The sequence below is a fragment of the Eurytemora carolleeae genome, unplaced genomic scaffold (genome assembly GCF_000591075.1).
Source record: "Eurytemora carolleeae unplaced genomic scaffold, Eaff_2.0 scaffold392, whole genome shotgun sequence".
Classification (NCBI taxonomy): domain Eukaryota; kingdom Metazoa; phylum Arthropoda; class Copepoda; order Calanoida; family Temoridae; genus Eurytemora; species Eurytemora carolleeae.
Genome location: NW_019396285.1, coordinates 149,649 through 169,690, shown reverse-complemented (window position 1 = coordinate 169,690; position 20,042 = coordinate 149,649). Strand labels below are relative to the sequence as shown.

At 33.8% G+C, this 20,042-nt stretch overlaps 2 protein-coding genes across 2 annotated transcripts in view; both read left to right on the top strand.

The window, feature by feature from the left end:
* The first annotated feature begins 23 nt into the window (after nucleotides 1-23).
* LOC111700170 (uncharacterized) lies at nucleotides 24-5,473 on the top strand. The gene is made up of 6 exons (XM_023471001.1): nucleotides 24-84; nucleotides 1,851-1,886; nucleotides 2,272-2,409; nucleotides 3,658-3,785; nucleotides 4,622-4,676; nucleotides 4,965-5,473. Exons 1-6 carry the CDS (start codon nucleotides 45-47, stop codon nucleotides 5,123-5,125), a joined length of 558 nt encoding a protein of 185 aa, XP_023326769.1. The 5' UTR covers nucleotides 24-44; the 3' UTR covers nucleotides 5,126-5,473.
* Nucleotides 5,474-11,297: 5,824 nt separating this feature from the next.
* Nucleotides 11,298-20,042, top strand: part of LOC111700164 (uncharacterized) — a 29,779-nt gene continuing 21,034 nt past the window's right edge. The window contains exon 1 of the mRNA XM_023470992.1: nucleotides 11,298-11,490. The gene's annotated coding sequence lies outside the window, so the exon portion shown is untranslated. The remainder of the gene's footprint in view (nucleotides 11,491-20,042) is intronic.

Sequence of the window (20,042 nt, the reverse complement as noted above, 5' to 3'; positions counted from 1 at the left end):
TGAAAATGTCTGAAAATGTGTGTATAGTTTCAGAAATATGAAAAATGAAGATGTATGATTTTTTGTATATAATCCCTCTCCTAGGTTTGTATGTTTAGTTTTATAAATTGAAACAATTTTAGGAAATTTCTGAAATATTGCCCAATTGTTAAGAAAATAAAGAAAATCTTTGAACATTTATTTCATCAAAAAGAAGTAAATTTAAAAATGCAAAATAATAAATAAATTTAAAGTTTCCATTTTTCAAATGCAAAAGTAAACTGAGGGATTTTAGAATGTTATTGACAAAAGAAATTAAGACTTCGCCACAAACTTAAATTTTCTAACTTCCTTCTCTTTGTATCCTGAAAGTGTAAACCTTAGATATATTATACTTAGATCAATTGATCTTATAGAATTTAAAGTTTGAAATATCTAAAGTCTACAAGATTGGGTTGCAAAGATATAGGAATGATAAAATCAGAGTTCGGGACAAAGACTCAATTCCTCTTGAATAAACTCATCGGGGAAGACGATATTTTTGAATATAGTATTGACTAGAATTGATAGTTAACTTTATCGTAAATAGTCTATACAATACATGCTGTACATAGGGTTCTCAGCAAAAAGGAAAAATCGTTGCGCGAAAATGAAAAACAAAAATTCGCAATCATTTTGCTTCAAACTGTTTCGCAAAAAGGCCAAATTTTCGCGAAATAGAAAATGCGTAAATTTCGCAAAAAAAATGGAAATTATGCAATAAAACACGAAAATTTCGCGAAAAATACTGATTTTTTAAAAACAAATGCAAATTTTAGCGAAAAAGTTGCGAAACTTCATTAAAAAAGACTAAATTTTGAAACTACAAGACTTATTTTCAAAGAAGGATTTATCCGCTAGCCCAATTGATGGATTCACACAAAATATAAATATAGATTTAAGAACGACAGGAGACATCAGACAATTCATAGACTTCCTTGAAAATATTTTCTCGACCGTTAAGATCTTTCTTCTTAAACACAAAATGAAATCTACTACGGGAAAAACTAAAATAATTCGGAATATTATAAATTCACCCTGTTTAAAAACTATATATACTTCCAAGATACGTAATACAATTTTACTTGTTACTTGTTGTTGTTATGATTATGATTATGACAAAACTTAAAATATTGAGCTATCAGAGCAGAGCATTGTTTTTTTTGAGCCATTAATTGTTGTAGCTAAAAAACTGGTTTCACAAAATATTCGCATTTCGCGAAAATATTTTCGCATTTCGCATTTTTGTGAAATTTCGCTTCGTTTTCGCTTCATTTATTTCTCGAAATTTCGCGAAAAAGTTTGCGAAATGCGACCGAAAAGCTTCGCATTTTTTCACAAAACGTTTTGTTCTCTAGAAACTCTAGCTGTACGTCACTACATACTCAGTTTTAACAGTTCGTCCTTGTCCCTACAATAAAAGGGACTGTAAGCGCAATTTTAAGTGGCCCCTCATTTGAAGATGACCGTGCCCTATTCACAACGGTATCCTTGAAATCCTTTACAAATCAATAAAGTGAAAGACCTTGTACTTTTTCTAGGTTTAAAAGTGTTTGATTCTAATAATTCCTATATTTTTTCCTACAGTAGAAATGCGAGAACACTTTAAAAAAGAAACCACAATATAAAATAGTCAATTTTCAATATTATAAACATTAATATCTAAACAATAGAGGTCTAATATGAGACCATAGGAAGAATGATATACTTTACATAAATAAATTTTGTGATATCTAATAAAAGAATTGATTTTGCACAATGGAAAGACAATTCAACAAAAAGTCGGTTAGACAGAGATATTAATCAATTATCTATATTTAAATATTGATTAGGGTGTGCCTGGAGTTCTATAGCGGGAGTAGAACTAGGGATAATGTTTAGAATATCTCAAAACTATTGATCTTGATTTAACAAATTTCTAAGTTGACAAAAAAAAACTTTTCTTTAAAAAATCAATAAAATGAATATATACATAAATATAGAGAATTAAAAATTACAAATGATGGCAACTGCAGGGTTACCCACAAAGGATGAGACTTTAATGACCCTTCAATAATAAAGATCCCGAGGTAGAATGAGGATTTCTGGCTTAAACATAGTCTTTTTGTGGGCAACCCTGTATATATATTCAATCTATTAATATCTTTTAATAAGTGATCTTTTTTAAATCTTGATTTTTAAATAACTTTTCTGCCAACTTTTAAACTTTAAATTAAATGAATAAAACATGACTAAACGTTTCTGTTTCCAAAGAACTCCGAAGAGGAGGAGGAGGATCTGGATCCAGGACGGATATAGGATCGGAGCAGGATGGGGATGTTTTGTTCGAGATTGAAGGAGCGAAAACGTTTGATTATGTTGATGGTTTTATTCAAACCCTGAGAGATACTGGTAAAATATCTTCTTCAGTTAGAACCAGATAACTTTGAAATAGGAAGACGACTTTTATCAATTCCTCAGTGCATTTGATGTTGTTGCAAAAAGTTTTACTCGACACAATTATTAAGTAACTAGTGAAGTGAAACGGGTCTGTTTACGCACACTGCACAAATATTGTGTACCATGCTTATTGGACTATTTAAAATCAAATTGAGTTTAAAAGTCGTCTTTATATTTCTGGTTCTCGACACTGTATAAACTAAATTCAATTGAATTGAACAACCGACAAAAGAGGAGGTCATTAAAATGTCGTCTTTTTAAAGAATTAAACTAAAAATTTCTCAGAACTAGAATTAGTGTATTTTATTTAACAATAAACTAAACGTTGTCAATTTTGTCAAAAAATAATTTCGAACTTCTATATGTTTGCAATGAAAAACTTTTAATTCATTTTCTTAACATGAGATACATACGATCTACCAATTATTTAAAAAATGTCATTTGTCTAGCATTCAAGGTGTTGGCCATTAACATGACAGTTGATAGAAGGGTTTTCGCGGGATTTTTTTCGCGAAATTATTTTTGCAAAATCAACACGAATTATAAGCTTTTCAGCAAGGTAACCACGGTATGCAAAACTTTAAAGTTTTTTTATCAGAGCATATAGCTTGCAAAGATCAAATAATATCTCTGATCGGTCTAAATAATATTTTTATTATTGTCTTTCGTATTAAAAAACATATCAAATTATGGAAGAAGACATTCTAAACTATTTATACCAACTGTCATTTTTCGTGGGACACCCTGTATATAATGTACATAAAGTGAGCAAATTTAAATTCACGATAACGCTAGTGGTTGTCGTCTTCCATAACCACAATCTTCTTTCCAATATCCGCACAATCAAAGACATATCTTTTTTTTTGCTCCTCTGAGAATAACTAATTTTTCCGTCAAATTTGTAACTACAGGGCGTCCCACGAAATATGACAGCACTGCAAACCACAAAATTATCTTAGTATCGGAATTTCCAAGATTTTGTCTGCCTTTTTATGTGTTCAATATTATCGGATGGAGAATATATATAGATAGTTTGTAAATATTAATTCTAAAATTAGGTTAAAGGATAAGTGTCGCTAATTATTTCAATGATCAAAGACGACATTCAAGTTGTGTTGCCACTGTCATGTTTCCTCAGACCCGGACTTTTCTTTGAATTTCATTAATAATTCGAAATCCAAATCCCTGGAATATGTTTAGATGACAACTGTGGAGACTATGTTGAATGTGAGGACCAGGGAGACCAGGTGACCTGCTGCCCACCAGACTATAAGTGTTGTCCCATGCCGTCTGCCATTACAGGCATAGGATGCTGCAGTTATTCAAATGTAAGCAGTAAATTACTTTTATTTATTGGGTTAACAGATCCCTATCCTAATTTTACTTTCATTTCTCCTTATATCTCACTCCTCTATCCTTATATCTCACTCCTCTATCCTTATATCTCACAATTCTCTGTACTCCCATTCCGCTCAGTTCTCCTTATATCTTACTCCCATCTATCCTTATATCTCACTTCTCTATCCTCCCTTTCCTCTCATTTCTCTTTTTATCTCACCCCTCTATCCTACCATTCCTCTCATTTCTCCTTATATCTCACTCCTCTATCCTTATATCTCACTCCTCTATCCTTATATCTCACTCCTCTATCCTTTGATCTCACTCCCCTATCCTACCATTCCTCTCATTTCTCCTTATATCTCACTCCTCTATCCTTATATCTCACTTCTCTATCCTCCCATTCATTTCATTTCTCCTTGTATCTCACTCCTCTATCCTACCATTCCTCTCATTTCTCCTTATATCTTACTCCCCTCTTTGCTTATATCTCACTTTTCTATTCTTATCTCTCACTCCTCTGTCCGTCCATTCCTATCATTTCTCCTTATCTTTCATTCCTCTATCCTCATATTCCTCTAATTTCTATATATCTCACTCCACTATCCTTCCATTCCTCTCATTTCTCTTTATCTCTTATTCATCTATCCTCCTATTCCTATCATTTATCCTCCAATTCCTATCATTTATCCTCCAATTCCTATCATTTATCCTCCAATTCCTATCATTTATCCTACAATTCCTTTCATTTATCCCTCAATTCCTTTCATTTATCCTTCTATCTTTCTGTCTCTAAATATGCAGCATGCACTGATGTTTACTCTAGGGTGTATGTTGTCCTGGTGGGGTCTACTGTTGTCCTGAGGACTTCATTTGTACAGGAATAAATAACCTGGAGAATATTTAAGTATTAAAACTTTGATTTCTTATCTTTAATCAATTCATTTAACATTAAGTTTTATAAAATGACTAGCATGGGAACCCAGCTTTGTCTGGAAAATAGATTTTTTCTGTAAAAGTCAAACCACTAAACTTAGAATTCTTAAACCTAGCTAAGAACATTCCTACAGAGTTCCCTAATCAAATTTTGAGGCAAATCGGTCAAGGAGTTAGCCGGCCAAACGGCTGGATCGGTTATATATATAGTAACCAGGTTTTTACTAAATCAGGAAAAGGTAGTTGCGCATTTCTTAAACCTGAACACGTGACCGGAACACCCATCAGTGAAGCTCCAACATTAGTTACTGGAGAAACGGTTCCCCCCACCTGGAGCAGCACAGAAACTGCTCCATCCACCTGGAGCAGCACAGAAACTGCTTCACTCATCTAGAGCAGCAGCAAGCCTACAGATTAGATGAGCAGTCAACAATAGCTTTGAGTTCTTATTTATAAGGAGCTGCATTAAAGCTTCGTTCATCTAAAAGAACAGCTCCAACATTTGTTTATTGGATCAGCAGCTCTCCTGAATTTCAGCTTTTTTCAATTTTATGAAGAGCTGTAAATATTGATATTTAATGTTGATGCTCTGGGAAGATAAATGATGAAGAATATAAACTCTCCTAGGAGTAGAGAGCGCCTCAGGGACCAGTGTATCCACAGTTTATACTAGGATACCCGGAGAATAATTAAACCGTTCTTAACTTTGTCTTCAAGATTAGATAATATGTAGATAGATGAGTTTTTTGTTGCTTCTATTTAATCATAGGACAAAACTAGAGGCTTAATCTTTCAATATAAAAGTGACTTGCGAATTCATGCATCAATAACATTATAGAAAAATGTTAGAATTTAACGCTTTCCCTAATTTTTACTCAGATAAAGTTTTTTTTTAAGAAAACCCTTGGGAATCAGACAGGCCATTGACTGTAAGGAATTTACATCGGTATTAAGACAGCATGCTATTATTTTTCAGAGAGAAATCCTTGGATATCTCCATCACAGAATCATTGATAAAGGATTAAGTGTTTTTTTTTCTGGGATTGTTTTATTAATCCCATTATTTCAATATCTATATAATAAAGCTCTGTGCTCTTATATGTATATAAAAGAGTTATAGCTTTAAATATCTATTTATTTTTCTTTCAAAAATCTAATTTTTTGTCCCAAAAATTGAAATTTAAGGCACTTGAGCTAGTTAATACTAATAGGGTTAATATAATAAATTATCTCATAATTCCACTAAATTAAAATGTTACGTCTATCTTATATTTTCGTAAAATTGATTAGTATCTCATAAATCTTTGATATTTCATATATCTCGTATAATTACATTATTTTATATATAATATATATCTATCTATTCTACATTTAACTATTAACTTATTTTTCATTGGTGGATCTTTACTGTCTTTGGTTTATATCACATATACAACTAAAAATTATGATACAAAAAATCTAAATTCTGTATTTTGGAAAAAATGCCCAATTTTTCAAAGGAACTGAGTTTTGGCCACAAACCCGGATTTTCTAATCCCAATATCTTTGCAATTTAATGTCAGAGACCATTGATATTTCAAACTATGAATTCTGTTGGATCAAATAATGATAGTTTGAAATATTGAAGGTTTACACCATCAGGTTGCAAAGATATAGGGATTAGAAAATCAGAATTTGTGGCAATTTTGTAAAGGTTTATAATCAATTATATTAATATTTGCGGGATATTTATATTAAATATTTATTGGCTATTTTGTTTTTATAAAATATTTATTTAACGGCCAGAGTTAAATTTTAAACAGCTAATTTCGAAAGATCAGAAGATATATATCAAATAAATATTAAACTGGTTTTTAGATTATAATAGATTAAAGATTATATATATTTACACGACTGACCCCTTAAAAATACCCACATGGTGCTCCGAAATTATCATCTGGGTCCTCAACCACTTGACCCATTTTGACATTTATTAGTTAAAAGCGATTTTTGAAACGTAATTTCATGTAACATATCTCGACTCCATGTGTGTCTGAATCACTACGGTACACTTGTTACTTTTGACTGAACAAGGATTACGGATTTATTCTTAAAATATCTGCAGAAATGTAATTGTTGATAATTTTGGATTTAAAAATATTAGAAAGTTTTCCGGGAGTCTCAGAAAATAAAGATTTTCATTTGAATTCTTCAAAACTGCGTTGTCCGTTGAATATTCTTGGTTTTCCAGAAATATTTGATCTCAGCTGCGTTGAATTCACACGGAAATGTAGATCGGTCCAACCGTACACTTCGGTCTCCTGTGTAAGTATTAAGCAAGAAAATCCCGGAACTCGGAACAGGTCAGTCAATGGATTAAAGAGCACCATGCACTGTGAATCGGACACGGCATTTCAATCATTGACAGTCCCTTGAAATTACACCTATATATTAAATTGTATTTTGAAATATCTAAGGTATATGACCATGGGTTGCAAAGATATTGAGATTAGAAAATCAGAGTTTGTGGCAAAGACTCAATTCCTTTGCAATAATAATGTTGTAAAATTTTTTTTATAGAATTTTACCTTGTACATTTATCAAACAATAACACTTTCCCAAATTGTTTAGCCGCAGCGCGGGGCCACGTGGGGTATCATATTCCTGGAGTTTTAGGTTTTACAGCTATCACGTGATTGAAAATATTTAAGATTTCTCAGAGAGTTTTTCCTTTAGCAGAAATAGAATAGATAAAATCAACCTTCCTTGAAATAGATCGGTAAAATAAAATCATTTTCAATTGTGAAAGCAACAACAGAAATCGAAGGCTGGAAAATAGAAAAAAAAATAAAAAAAATCGAAGTATGTATAATTATTTTTAACGTCACCCACATCTATCTGATGTTTTGATATTCTACATAGAGCAGGTTATATCGTGATATTTTTATATAAAGCTGGCTTTTATATAAGTCTAGTCTATACTGCCTACACAGTACACGGAAGTGAGTATAATTTAGATGATTAAGTATGTTTAAGAAGAATAATAGGCGTAATTAAACATCAGGCTTTTACCTTTATTCGATAATATGACTTCTCTAAATAAGAAATCAAAATGAAGAATAAATCAGGGGAATATATGTAAACCTAGAATCTAGGTTTATTCTACTATGAAGACTTTAGGTTTAGTTTACTCTATAAAGTCTAGGTTTATTTTACTCTGTATAGTATACTAAACCTAGAATCTACAGAGTAGAATACACCTAAACTCTACAGAGTAGAATAAACCTAAACGCTACAGAGTAGAATAATCCTAACTCTACAGAGTATACTTAACCTATACTCTACAGAGCAGAATAAACCGACACTCTACAGAGTAGAATAATCCTAACTCTACAGAGTATACTAAACCTATACTCTACAGAGCAGAATAAACCTACACTTTATAGAGTAGAATAAACCTACCTAGACACTACAGAGTAGATTAAACCTAGGGTCTTCAGTAAAGAATAAACCGAAACTTTACAGAGTAGAATAAACCTAGAATTTGCAGCATAGATTAAACCTAGACTCTACAAAGCAGAAGAAACCTTTAGACTCTATAGCGTAGAATAAACCTAGAATCTACAGAGTATAACAAACCTAAGCTCTTCAGAGTAGAATAAACCTAAATTCTTCAGAATAGAAAAAACTTAGGCTCTACAGAGTAAAATAAACCTAGACTCTACAAAGTAAAATTAACTTAGACTCTACGCGTCGAATAAACATAGACTCAACGCGTCGAATAAAGCTAGACTTTATGCGGGTTGAGGTTTATTCTACTCTGAAGAGTTTAGGTTTATTCTACTCTGTAGAGTTTAGGTTTATTATACTATACAGAGTAGAATAAACCTATACTTTATTCAGTAAACTAAACCTAAACTCTTCATAGAAGAATAAACCTTAGACTTTTCAGAGCAAAATAAACCTAAACCCTACAGGGTAGAATAATTATAGACTCTGCAAAGTAAAAGAAAAACTAGATTCTACAAGAGAAGAATAAACTTAGACACTACAATAAAGAATTAAGTGGAAAAGATCCCAAATCTACTCTGATTTGATATTCTGTAATCTGTAATCTGTAATCTGTAATCTGTGATCTGTATGATTGCATGATTATATGATTGTATGATTGTATGATTGTATGATTGTATGTTTATATGATTGTATGATTGTATGATTGTATGATTATATGATTGTATGATTGTATGATTGTATGATGTTTTCTATGGATTTAAAACAAAAAAATCATAAAATTATTTTATGAAGGAACTTTACTCCCTGTGACGTTGTTTATGAGACTTTTTAGCATTAACTTCTTGAAATTATTTAAACAAAACTCTAGAAATCTATTTCAAGTAACAAGAGACCAATGTTAAAGTGCTCGGCCCTCCATTTATAAAGTTGCATTTTCCGATTCACAACAGTATTGTTTACGCCTTTGTCTGATCATCAATGTCGGGTATAGCCTTATTTTTTTAACAGAAAGGTGTAAATGGCGTATTTGGGTTCCAAGAGGCACTCGGTTTTCAGCTAGAACAGTGAGGATATCACTACCAATGGAGGGAAACTTGAAATAACGTCTTGCTGTCCCTTTAAACTTGAAATAACGTCTTGTTGTCCCTTTAAACTTGAAATAACGTCTTGCTGTCCCTCTAAACTTGAAATAACGTCTTGCTGTCCATTTAAACTTGAAATAACGTCTTGCTGTCCATTTAAACTTGAAATAACGTCTTGCTGTCCATTTAAGCTTGAAACACAACGTATTGCCGTGCCATTAAACTTAAAATATTGTCTTGCTGTCCCTTTAAACTTGAAATTATGTCTTTGTGTCCCTTTAAACTTAAAATAACGTTTTGATGTCCCTTTAAAGAGCACTTTGGAACATTTGTTGAAAATATTATTTTGGAACATTTCAGCAGAAATACAATTCTTTTCATTGCCTGTCAATTATATCTTTACAAATTTCCGGTCTATACTTTTATTATACATTTATTTACGATCCACTGGACACCAGATTTCTTACTTTGTACTGTATAAAGAGAATACTCACGATTTTGCGTTAGTAAAGACAAAGGTTATAATGCAAGGAAATTTAATTGCTGTTGCGTATATGCTGCGTACATATTGAAACCAGTTCTCTCTGGGTGGAATTTGTAAACAACAGTGTTCGTTTAGTATACGAGGAGGTTAAAAGCAGTAAATTCTGATAATTTTGATAATTCACATAATAGTTTCCCTATGACCAGAATATTTCATTGATTTTTTATGTGAAAGATGGATCCCATGTCAGGTTTCGACATCCGTCTTGTGTTTACATTACGAGTGGGGGAAGGCAGGCGGCTATGAGCCACCACCATTTTCCCTTCCATGCCACATATTAGCTTTTTTATCTTCCGGCAATCATGAGCCACCACTATTTCCCCTTCCGTACCACCACATTTGACTCTTCCGGGCAAAACTACTTTTTTAAATGGTATATTTAGGGCCTTTAAAGTGTGATTTTAAAAAATCCAGCTGCGTCACGCAAAAAAAGCACAACTCAAACCATTTTTTCAATTTTACTTAAGATTAATATTTTGTGTGTTGAATTCTTAAACTGTTTTATACAGTGAAATTTTTGACAAATTTGACTTAGTATTGCATCTTGAAATATCACAAAGTTGGTTAATGAGTGATTTTAAGATGGATTTAGTATAATGAGTCAGTAATTTAATAATCATTAGACTTCGTGATATTTCAAGATGCAATACTTCATTCTTCTCATTTTCTCGTCCGAGCCACATTCTTCTTATTTTCTTGTCCAAGTCACATTCTTCCCATTTTCTCCGCCGGACCACATTCTTCTCATTTCTCGTCCGAGCCACATTCTTCTCATTTTCTCGTCCGAGTCACTCAAAATGTTCGTCCTTCTCACTGACAGAGATGTATATTTGTAGAACATTGGAGCATATTAATTTTTTCACAAATTAAACAAAAAAATTGGGAAAATTTTGTATTTTATTTTTGCCCTCACATCGCCCGATTAAAAAAAAAAAGTTTTTATCTGCAAGGGTTGGCATTTTAAAAAATAATATTAGAAGGACGAGGATTTCGAGATGGCTCGGACGAGATATTGTTGTGATTAACCTTCCTTCCCTCTTTCAGCAAAAGCTGAGTTTGTGTTGATCTCTGTTTTCACCTTCAGACGAACAAATCTGATTTTATAAACACTTTTTCATTTAATTCACAAATTTGGTTTACAAGTATTTATATTTGTAACATCCTGCAGCATACTATTAAGTACTCCTTTGCCGTAACTTCATTCGAAAGGAATAAAACCTTTATTAAGAATAATGACGACATTTATCTAATATTGGCTCGTAAACTGGAATATTTTACCAACCTTTTATTTACAACCTTTAATAAAGCAAATAAGTTTAGCCTTGATACTTCTATTCTACACAGTATACAGGTACAGTTTCATGATAAGGTACGGGTTCTGTACATGGAAGCCTGTTGTTCTTCTAGCTCCTGTANATTGAATTATCATTCGTTTGCTGTGAAATATAAAATGTAGAGCTTCTCCCCTCCAGCTCCGTCCTCCCTCTAGTCTCCAGTTCAACCTCATCCAACCCGACTCAAGGTTCTCACTGAGACAGGGGCGTGGCTCCGGGGTGTGGGGAGGTACAGAGATCTAAGTGAATATAAGATCCCTGCAAGATTAAGCGGTGTGCGTCTGGTGTGGGACGGATGTAGCTTCAGGTACTAATTATTATCCAATTACTTGATAAAATCAAATAGTTCGCGAAAATACAGCTGACAGTGCGAATATCAAACCATCTTGCTCCAGTGCTTTCTCTCTTTCTCTCTCTCCTTCTATCAATTGTTCCAGCAATTCTTCTGATTTAGTGTTTTCTTCTCACATTGATATAAACAAACCTAGACATTGACGTATTCAACAATATCTCTACTTCCTCTATCTACATATATATATACATATTCCTCCTAAATCAAATCTAATAATCTATGATGACGTCAATTTATCCATAAATATGAACATAGCAAGAGAATACTGAACATAAACAACAGGATACTGAACATGAACAACAGGATACTGAACATAAACAACAGGATATTGAACATACCAAGAGAATACTGAAAATAAACAATAGGATACTGAACATGAACAACAAGATACTGAACATACAAGATACTGAACATAAACAACAGGATACTGAACATGAACAACAGGATACTGAACATACCAAGAGAATACTGAAAATAAACAATAGGATACTGAACATGAACAACAAGATACTGAACATAAACAACAAGATACTGAACATAAACAACAGGATACTGAACATGAACAACAGGATACTTAACAAAAACAACCGTATACTGAAAATGAAGAACAGAATACTGAACATGAACAACAGGATACTAAACAAGAACAGCAGAAAATTGAACATGAACAACAAGATACTGCAAATGAACAACACGATACTGAACATAAACAACAGGATACTGAATATGAACAACAGGATACTGAACATAAACAGTAGGAGACTGAACACAACATGAACAACAGGAAACTGAACATAAACAACAATGCACTGAACATCAACAATAAGATACTGAACATTAACAACAGGATACTGAACATAAACAACAGGATACCGAACATGAACAACAGGATACTGAACATAAACAACAATATACTAAACGTAAACAACAGGATACTAGACATTAACAACGGGATACTGAACATGAACAACAGATCCTTTTTTAGATCCTTGTTTCTCTAGATCTTTTTTATCCACTTACTTGTTTCCCTAGGTCCTTGTTTATCCAGGTCCTTGTTTCTCCAGGTCCTTGTTTATCCACGTCCTTGTTTCTCTAGATCCTTGTTTATCCAGGTCCTTGTTTCTCTAGGTCATTGTTATCCACGTCCTTTTTTCTCTAGATCATTGTTTCTCCAGGTCCTTGTTTATCCACGTCCTTGTTTATCCAGGTCCTTGTTTCTCTAGGTCCTTGTTTCTCCAGGTGCTTGTTTCTCCAGGTCCTTTTTTCTCTAGGTCCTTGTTTCTCTAGATCCTTTTTTATCCAGGTCCTTGTTTCTCTAGGTCATTGTTTCTCCACGTCCTTGTTTCTCCAGGTCCTTGTTTCTCCAGGTCCTTGTTTCTCTAGATCCTTGTTTATCCAGGTCCTTGTTTCTCTAGGTCTTTGTTTCTTCAAGTGTTTGTTTCTATAATTCCTTGTTTCTCTAGGTCCTTGATTGTCTAGGTCCTTGTTTGTCTAGGTCCTTTTTTGTCTAGGTACTTGTTTGTCTAGGTCCTTGTTTCTCTTGGTCCTTGGTTCCAATTGAAGGAATGATTTAATTATTCCCTCTCTCTCTCTAAACAAGGTTCTTCCTCAAGAGTTTGGTTCATTATGTTTCTAGTTTTATAATTGTCTTACTCTTCTCTGAACTTGCACAGTTTATACAATTAATAAAATGCATGCAAATCAAGTTTACTCCCCACCCCACCCCCTCTTCCAATATCCCAACCTCTACATAAAAGACAGTCAAACAATTAAACAATTGGATAAAGAAAAAGAAACAATAAATACAATAATGATAAAGTCAATTATCATTGATCACGCGAATCTATGACTAAATCCAAAAATATAGATTTAATGATTAAAATAAGTTAAAAACTAATGCTCATTAACTTTTAAACGTGAACATCAAGGAGTTACTGTGTCAAAAATTAATGAATTACTTGTTCAACGAAGCATAACAAATATTTGCATTTAGTCATAAAAATAAGGTTTTCGTCGTGAAAACATTACTGTCTTTTTTACAAAGGTTTGAATTTAAAATCAATGGAGATATTTTTCTACGTCAAGACAATGAAAAGTTTAAAATTATTTTAAAAATGGGATTGCGGACAAAACCCCCCCCTCATTTAAAAAAATATATTCACGTTTCATAACATTACTCTAAAAACCTATTGATGGAGATATCATTGTCTTTTATATAGATCTCTTTAAAAAGCGCCGCAGTATCTTTCTCAATGTTCAAGGTTCAGATGCAGGTTTAAATGATACCTTTGTAAATCGTCTTTCCAATGTAAATATGAATTTAGGATCAAAATTTGTGATAAAAAGAAACTTACGACTAAAACTAAAAAATTTCTTTTTGATACACCTAACAACAAGCAAAACTATATAATAAAAAATATCAATTTTCTAAAAAATCTACGGCCTTTTTAAACTCCTGCAAATACAAAAAAAAATATTTTCTACTCTGATCATCAACAACGCATTAGATATAAAATATATTTATTTATAAACATCTTTCAAAGACAGGTTCACAAACAGACATTGCTTTATTGAATTATCATTCTTATCATTATTAACAAATATATCTTATATTGACAGATAAATATTATTGAGAAACTTGCTGATGTGCCCGCCCACACTTGTATGCGATTCCATTAGCGCCTGATCCAATCAGGGTTCAGACATGTGTTTGGTGACTATTCTGAACCAAAAGAAATTGCTTGGCAGTATCATCTATCTTTCTATCTATCTCATCATCCAATTAGTATTAGTGATGAATCCTTATATCAGGGCCAAACAGTAAATGAAAATATTTACTTATACTTCTACTGAAACTATAGTGCGGCGGTGCCCGTAGAAAGTTGTAAAGGGTACCGTTGTGAATTGGGCAACTCATTAATTGGAGGAATGCTGTAGAGAATACGTTGAATAAAATGTTTCATATTTTTATTTTATTTTAATGATTAAATTTGCGGGAAGAGATGTGGCGTAAAGTTTGATAAATCCGTGACGTCATAATAATTTTCAAACACATTTTAATACTTTAAAATTCGATATTAATCTGCGAATGTTTTCACAGATATTATTTGGTTTTGCAAATTTGCAATTTTGCATTCTGACTTCCGATTCTATCATACTTTGCTGTTAAGGCCAGTTTTTCTCTGAGCAGAGAAGGATCACATTTTTTTACTGTTCTAATTTACTTGTCTGGGATTCTGATTTTTTGTTTATTATTGTTGCAGCTTCCGTAGTTCTAGTTTGATAATGTTGCAGCTTCCCTAGTTCTAGTTTGTTAATGTTGCAGCTTCCCTAGTTCTAGTTTGTTAATGTTGCTGACTCATCCTAAACACGTGTATATTAGCAGGACTCGTCTTAAGCACGTGTATATTAGCAGGAATCATCTTAAACACGTGTATATTAGCAGGAATCATCTTTAACACGTGTTTATTAGCAGGTCTCATCTTAAACACGTGTATATTAGCAGAACTCATCTTAAACACGTGTTTATTAGCAGGACTTATCTTAAACACATGTTTATTAGCAGGGCTCATCTTAAACGCGTGTTTATTAGCAGGACTCATTTTATACATGTGTATATTGTCAGGATTTATCATAAAGACGTGTGTATTCTCAGGACTCATCTTACACATGTGTAACTGTCAGGATTTATCATAAAGACGTGTATATTCAAAGGACTCATCTGACACACGCATATATTGTCATGGCTTAAAATAAAGACGTGTATTTTCAAATTGGCTCCAGTTCTGACGTATGTATATATATATATACATTTATGCAATAAAAGACTATGCTGGTATTCAACTGAAGTTAAATTTAGTTTGAAATGTTGATATGACGTCATCTTTAACTTGGTATTGAATTAACTATTCAGGAGCACATCCCAACTTCGGAACCACATTTGTTTTAGTTTATTCCAGGATACTTTTCCTATAAAACTTTATATCTGGATAATGGATACAAACATTCAAGTTTTATGCCTGGATACTCCTATATTAGTGTATACCTGGACACATACTAGTGTATACCTGGATACATACTAGTGTATACCTGGACACATATTAGTGTATACCTGGATACATACTAGTGTATTGATGGACACATATTAGTGTATACCTGGATACATACTAGTGTATTGATGGACACATATTAGTGTATACCTGGATACTCCTACATTATTAATGTATACCTGATAACATACTAGTGTATACCTGGATACATACTAGTGTATACCTGGACACATACTAGTGTATACCTGGATACTCCAATATTATTAATGTATACCTGGATACTTCTATATTATTAATGTATAGATGGACACATACTAGTGTATACCTGGATACTCCTATATTATTAATGTATACCTGGACACATATTAGTGTATACCTGGATACTCCTATATTATCAATGTATACCTGGACACATACTAGTGAATACCTGGATACTCCTACATCATTAATGTATACCTGCATACATACTATAGTGTATACCCGGAAAGTGTATGCTAGCGTATAACCTGGATACATACTAGTGTATACATGGATACATATTAGTATATAACTGGATACCAGTGTATACCTGGATACATACTAGTGTATACCTGGATACATACCAGTGTATACCTGGATACATACTAGTGTATACCTGGATGGATGGATGAGAAGAAGTTGGATGAGGAGAAGGTTTGATAAGGAGAAGGTTTGATAAGAAAAATTTTGGATAAGGAGAAGGTAGGAAGAGGAGAAGGTAAGATGAGAAGTAGATTGGATGAGGAGAAGGTTGGATGAGGACAAGGTTGGAGGAGAAGGTTGGAATAATGAGTAGCTTGGATAGAAAGAAGGTTGGCTGAGGAAAGTCGGAGGAGAAGGTTTTATGAGAAGAAGGATGCATGTGAAGGTTGGATGAGAAGGTTGGATGAGGGGAAGGTTGGATAAGGAAAATGTTATATTGGGAGAAGGATGGATGAAAAGGAGGTTGTATGAGGAAAAGGTTAATTAAGAAGAAGATTGGATGAGAGAATGTTGGATGAGGAGAAGAATAGAGGAGAAGGTTGGATAAAGAGTAGCTTGGATTAAGAGAAGATTTTATGAGGAGAAGGTTGGATGAGGAAATTGGACAAAGAGAAGGTTGAATAAAGATAAGGTTGGATGAGAAAATTTGGTGATAAGAAGGTTGGATGAGGAGAAGGTTGGATGAGGAGAAGGTTGGATGAGGAGAAGGTTAGATGTGAAGAAGGTTGGATGAGAAGGTTGGATGAGGAGAAGGTTAGATGTAGAGAAGGCTGGATGAGAACGTTGGACGAGGAGAAGGTTGGATGAGGAGAATGTTGGATGAGAATAAGGTTAGATGTGGAGAAGGTTGGAGGAGAAGGTTGGATGAGGAGAAGGTTGGATGACGTGAAGATTGGATGAGGGTTTATCCATGTCAGTGAAAGGTTTATGTTCAGTAAAGATCAGAGGAAGATGGGATAAAGATCATTTTTCTAAATTCAAGGGAAGAAAGGCTTTTCGGAATTTGAAGTCTCTTCAGATTTTCAGAATAGATTTATGTTTCAAATCTAAATATTCAATATACTCTCCCCTCCCCCCTTCCCCCCCCCTCCTCTCGGGGATTCTAAGCGTATGTAGTTCTATATTGTGAAAAGATGGGGGAAGATCAAGGGGTTCTAGTGGGTAACAGAGGAGGGGGGAGGGGAGCGTGGCTTACATAGTTAGGAGAGGAGTTGAGATAAGATAATACCTGAATGAATGAAAAGATTGGATTAGGAGAAGGTTGGATTAGGAGAAGGTTGGATTAGGAGAAAGTTGGAGAAGGTTTGATGAGGAGATGGTTGGATGAGGAAAAGATTTGATGAGGCGAAGGCTGGATGAGGAGAAGGTTTGATGAGGAGCTCTGTAGTAGGTTGGATGAGGAGAAGGTTTGCTGTGGAGCTCTGGACTAGGTTGGATGAGGAGAAGGTTTGATGCGGATATCTGGAGTAGGTTAGATGAGGAGAAGGCTGGATGAGGAGAAGGATGGATGAGGAGCAAGTTAGATGAGGAGAAGGTTGGATGAGGAAAAGATTTGATGAGGAGCAGGTTGGATGAGGAGAAGATTTGATGAGGAAAAGTTTAGATGAGGAGAAGGTTGGATGAGGAGAAGGTTTGATGAGGAGTTCTGGAGTAGGTTGGATGGGGAGAAGGATGGATGAGGAGAGGTATGGATGAGGAGCAAGTTGGATGAGGAGAAAGTGGGTGAGGAACAGGTTAGATGAGGAGAAGATTTGATGAGGAAAAGGTTGAATAAGGAGCTCTGGAGTAGGTTGGGTGGGGAGAAGGATGGATGAGGAGAAGGATGGATGAGGAGCAAGTTGGATGAGGAGAAAGTTGGGTGAGGAGCAGATTAGATGAGGAGAAGATTTGATGAGGAAAAGGTTGGATGAGGAAAAGGTTGGATGAGGGGAGGGTTTGATGAGGAGCTCTGGAGTAGGTTGGATGGGGAGAAGGATGGATGAGGAGAAGGATGGATGAGGAGCAAGTTAGATGAGGAGCAGGTTGGGTGAGGAGAAGGTTTGATGAGGAGCTCTGGAGTAGGTTGGATGGGGGAGAAGGATGGATGACGAGAAGGATGGATGGGGAGAAGGATGGATGAGGAGAAGGCTGTATGAGCACAAGGATGGATGAAGAGCAAGTTGGATGAGGAAAAAGTTGGATAAGGAGAAAATCGAATGGGGGAGAGTGGGTATAAGATTAAGGTTGAAAATTTCCTTGAAATCCATCCTACAACTGCAATGCAATTCTACTGTTCATACCTTTCAATGCAAATTATTTTTAGTTTTTATAAATATTTTCATAAAAATTTAAAATATTATTTATTTTGCTGTAGATAATTCATTTCCGTCTTAGTCAAACTGTTTTATAAACTGCACAGTATAAACTTGAGTTTTAAGACCTTGCTTTGGATGTCAGGACTCTGCTGTGGAGTGTACAGTTAGATTTTAAGACTGTACTCTGCAGTGTATTATCGATACTGATCTTGGTTTTGATAAAAACCCTTGGAATATATTTATCTCTACAACGGGGGCTACATTGAGATATCGGGGGGGGTAGGACGATTAGGGGTCTTTAGATTGTTTAACATAGGTTTAGATGTTCAGAATACTGCAGTTGACAGTTTTGATCTGCATTGTGACTTGAAATATTATACTTAAAGGGACTGTGTCAAATTTATACGAAAATTCCTATATATTGAATTTTGTATAGGAATAGTAGGTTTAAACAGATCAAATTCAGCAAATACACAACCAATCTGAAAAAAGATATCCCAGAGAAACCGAATTGTAGCTTAGGTTTTCCCCAATTATTATTTTTATTTCTAATAGATATAATTAATTATATTATTTATAAGTCCGTATTACGTCACAAGAACTTCCACCAATGAGAGTGCAGTATACTGGTCACGTGATACAGACACGTGACCACTATATAATATATATTTAGATAAACTTTAGTTGGTCAAACCATAATCGTTTGTATCGTTATAATCTAAATATAGTGTGTGTGCAACCATGCTTTGTTATTCCACTCAATCTTGGCTTTTTAATACTGAATTCTTTTCAAGTCTATATTATACTTTGGGACATCAGTAAAGAATATGTTTTGGGAACATCTATGAAGAATTGTTTTGAAAATATTCATACAGAATATAATTTGGGAATATTCATACAGAATATGTTTTGGGAATATCCATACAGAATATGATTTGGGAATATCCATACAGAATATGTTTTGGGAAAGTATGCTTTCGGACATCAATACAGTATATGTTTTGGGACATTAATACAGAATATGTTTGGGAATATCCATACAGAATATGATTTGGGAATATCCATACAGAATATGTTTTGGGAATATCCAAACAGAATAAGTTTTGGGAATATTCATACAGAATATGTTTTGGGAATATTCATACAGAAAATGTTTTGGGAATATCCATACAGAATATGATTTGGGAATATCCATACAGATTAAGTTTTGGGAACATTCATACAGAATATTTTTTTGGGAAAGTATGCTTTCGGACATCAATACAGTATATGTTTTGGGACATTAATACAGAATATGTTAAAGGACATCCGTACAGAATATGTTTCGGGAACATCCATGCAGAATATACTTAGGGACATAAATACAGAATATGATTTTGGAACATTCATACAGAATATACTTTGGGACATCAATACAGAATATGTTTTGGGAATATCCATACAGAATATAATTTGGGAAATCAATATACAGAATAAGTTTTGGGAAAATTCATACAGAATATACTTGGGACATCAATACAGAATATGTTTTGGGAACATTCATACAGAATATACTTGGGACATCAATACAGAATATGTTTTGGGAACATTCATACAGAATATACTTGGGACATCAATACAGAATATGTTTTGGGAAAATTCATGCAGAATATACTTGGGACAA